The sequence below is a fragment of the Trichosurus vulpecula genome, chromosome 1, assembly GCF_011100635.1.
Source record: "Trichosurus vulpecula isolate mTriVul1 chromosome 1, mTriVul1.pri, whole genome shotgun sequence".
In the NCBI taxonomy this organism is placed as follows: domain Eukaryota; kingdom Metazoa; phylum Chordata; class Mammalia; order Diprotodontia; family Phalangeridae; genus Trichosurus; species Trichosurus vulpecula.
The window spans coordinates 116913047-116916796 of record NC_050573.1 but is presented as its reverse complement, the minus strand read 5'-3'; the positions used below and the strand labels follow the sequence as shown (position 1 = coordinate 116916796).

At 39.3% G+C, this 3750-nt stretch overlaps 1 protein-coding gene across 1 annotated transcript; it reads right to left on the bottom strand.

Moving 5' to 3' along the window:
• Positions 1-246: 246 nt before the first annotated feature.
• Positions 247-3015, bottom strand: LOC118831613 (E3 ubiquitin-protein ligase TRIM23-like). Its single transcript, XM_036739006.1, is given in 2 exon segments — positions 247-2898; positions 2901-3015. Coding segments are annotated over 2 exon segments (1560 nt in total). The 5' UTR covers positions 2977-3015; the 3' UTR covers positions 247-1414.
• Between the last annotated feature and the right edge of the window lie 735 nt (positions 3016-3750).

Here is a 3750-nt window from a genome sequence, read left to right as displayed (position 1 = left end):
TCTTGTGTACCATAAATGAAAAAATATAAAGTGACTTTGCTAATTTAAAAGTGCTATATAATTGACAGCTATTATTTTAAGAGAATTCTCTTGAAGCAACAACAGGCTGAATTATAGAATGCTAAGGCCAAAAAGATTCAATTTATCTCACCCCTCTGCCAGAGTAAGCAAATGCCAAATATCTCTAAGGAAGGGAATCAGGACTGATAATCTTTTTTTTTTTTTTTTTTTTTTTTTTTAAATTTTCAAGGCCTTTATTGTTAAATAAACAAGAGTTGACCTTACAATACAATGCTATGAGAAATGTACTCATACTGAGAAAATATTTGCTTAAAACATACATATTTTGTAATTTAAACAATTTTTCATACTGTAAAAGGCTTTTTTCCTAATTGAATTCCTAAGTATCTTTTCATCAAAGCCCACTCTGGTTCCATCTCTAGTGTCAATAAGTTCGATACATTTTTAAATATAGTCATGACAAAAAGCAGCTTATGCTGATGAGTGCTACATCAAAGATGCAAGTTAGCTTTTTACGAAACCATGTAAGGGATATTGAAAACAGAAAGGACCACCAATCCTGGGCTCTGTCCTAGAAAGCAGCAAACAGCTTACCTAGGTTCAGGCCTGACCATGGATCTTTCATAATTACAGATGAACTAGAAATCATCTGACCTTCACAGCTTATTATGCATACATACTATAACCCAAACAAGTGCTCATTTTGCCTGTACAATAAAACCAGTCCTGATCTACAGACTACGCAGATAAAATTTTTATTAAGTCTCATTGTATTATAATATAAAGTATTATACTTTAGCTTAGGTTTTTAATAAAGAAATAAGTATAAAATATTTTTATAATTTTAGAGTTTAATTTTTAGAGTTAAAGGTTTTTTGTTTCACTGAACATAAAAAAGTCAGGTTGAAGAGTCTTATTTTGGTGGAAGGTACAGTTTTGCTTTTGGTCTCATTAAGTCACTCTTCTTTTCAGGAGAGAAACAGTATGAAAATTAACTGAAAAGACAATTTTAGAGGAATAGCTGTACTATTCTAATTGCATGACTAATGTTCAACATAAAAAGAGGACAGTAATCTAATGTGTAATTTAACCTTTCTCCTTTTTGTTCCGACATACTAGCAAGCGAATGCACTGAAAACTCAAATGTCCAAATTCACCTAAAAAGATGTGAAGTCAAGGTACCCTCATAGCCAACTTAATCTACTAGGGAAAACATTTTAGTTTACTCTCAAGAGTATAGAAAAGAACTGAATTCCCAATGGAAGATACAAACATTTTGTTCTGTAAACACAATCCTGGATTAACTGCCATCTTCGAGATGCAGAATTTCTTACAATCTGTCATGTGCAAACAACAGTTAACCACACACTTTCAACAATGGCTGTAGGTGGATTTAAGCCACATCCAGCACACCCGCAGCCACAAGTTGCCTTGAAAGCCAGTCTAGTCCTTCATATAGTCCCATCCCGCTTCGTGCATCACAGCCCTGAATATACCAGCTTCGACCACAGCAGAGCTTATGTAGACTAAGAAGTTCTGTTATTTCTTCTACTGAAAGTGCTCCTGCAACATCCTGTTTATTTGCAAATATCAGCAGCAAAGCATCTCTCAGTTCTTTTTCCGTTAACAACTTTGCAAGTTCACTGTGTGCTTCACTTATTCTGTCCCTGTGACTACTATCGATGACAAATACAACAGCTTGTGTATTGAGGTAATAATGCTTCCATAATGGTCTTAATTTGTGTTTACCTCCTACATCCCAAATAGTAAATTTTAGGTTCTTATATTCTACAGTTTCCACATTAAAACCAATTGTTGGAATGGGCTGCATGAACTCATCTTGTTTCAACTTAAATAAAATGGTCGTTTTTCCAGCACCATCTAATCCTAGAGTGACAACCCGAATCTCCATTTTAGGTCCAATGTGGACTCTATTATCCTTTGTAAAAGTGACAGGAATACTAGCATCCAATTGAATATGGTCTGCAAGTTCAGTAAATTGCTGCTGCTGTTTCTGTAACGTTTCAAGTAACCTGGTAATCTCTTGTTTTGCCAAGACCACTCTGCAGTCATCCTGCTGCAAAGTCTTTTCGCAGTGGAGACAGGCTGTTGAAACCTGTGACAACAATATAGTCATGTCCTCCTGCTGCTGCCTCAGCCAAATCAGTTTCTCTCGAACATGCGCATCAACAACACTCAGTGCCATTTCTTCCTGACGACATAGAGTTTCGTGTAGATCAGAAAAATAGGCTCGGACGCAGGATCGAGCGTTCTCGGCAGTACCAGGTACATGTTCTGTGTGGGCCATTCCAATTCCATCTTCCACAATTTGTTCTCCCCCTTCTATGTGCTGAACAATTCCAACTAATTTTCTGGAATAATCTGAGATTTCTTCAGTAAAAGTTCGTATGCAGTGAGCCATGTCTAAAATTGATGCCCGTATCTGGTTTGCTTCTGGTTCCAATACTGAATGCTTGTGACCCTGGTGTTTGCCATATTCCTTGCAGACACAGCACATAAGAGGGCTGGCCTGACAAGCTTCTTCTAAGCAAACAAACTCTATGGCATGCACCTGGTGCTGGGAGCACATGGTCTTCTCATGAGGCTTATCTGCCAGAGGCACACGCCTATGCTTTGCGAGGGTCTTTGTAGAATGAGTAAGCTGAGAACACTCCGAACACAAGTGAGTAGCACAAACAGTGCAATACATTGATGCAACATGGGCTTCATCTTCATCACAGCGAATGATGCTCTCTCCAGATAATCCAACTGCTTCTTCTGTTGTTCCATATTGACCAATAGGGCCATTCTGTAGTCGTTCCAAAAGCTCCAACAATGCAAAATTTTTTTTCAATCCCCAGACACCTGAATCTCCTTCACGGCGGCGGGGCCCCGGGCGCCGTGCTTGCTGCTCTCGATGCCGGCTCCAGGCTTGTTTACAACCAGGGCCGCCATCGCAGCAGCGCCGCTGCCGCAGCCAACGGAGGGGCGGGAAAAGATCCCAGGACTGATAATCTTAAGAGGCTCAGTCAGAGTGTGGTCCTAATTACAATTGTTTCCAACTCTAGCTGCTCTCTTCTAGGAATTACTATTTCCCAAAAACTATTGCAAAGCACTAAGTGAGATGATCTTAAAAAATAATTGAAATAGAAAAGGTACCAGCCCAATATATGAAGATGGTTAGAGATTTCGTGTGGCTCAATGGTTTGGCTTTTATCTTTCTTTCCCACCCCAGTACGTAACTAGGGCTTAGGAAGGCTGTAAAGGAATCCCAGATGCTGGACTTTGCTAAAATGGCATTAGGAACATCCAGAAAACCTCAGTTTGTGCAACCACCCACTGTGCTACAGACCAGAGTATATTAAGAATTTCACTGAACAGTCCAAAATAGGACTAGCTTTCCCTTATTTGTCCTGGTCAGGGACTAGGAAAAGAGAGAGAGAGAGAGAGAGAGAGAGAGAGAGAGAGAGAGAGAGAGAGGAAATCAACCCTTTCCAAAAAAACTCCAGAGGTTTCCACAGACCTATTTATTGCATAAAATTTTGTTTCCTCATTATTTCTTGGGTTGTTGTTGTTCAGTCATTAAGTTGTATCCAGCTCTTCCTGACCTCCTGGACCATAACATGCTAGGCCATTCTATTCTCCCCTAGCTCTCAAAGTCTGTCCAAGTTCATGTTCATTGCTTCTAAGATACTATCTTTGCATCTCATCCTTTCTTATCACCTTTCC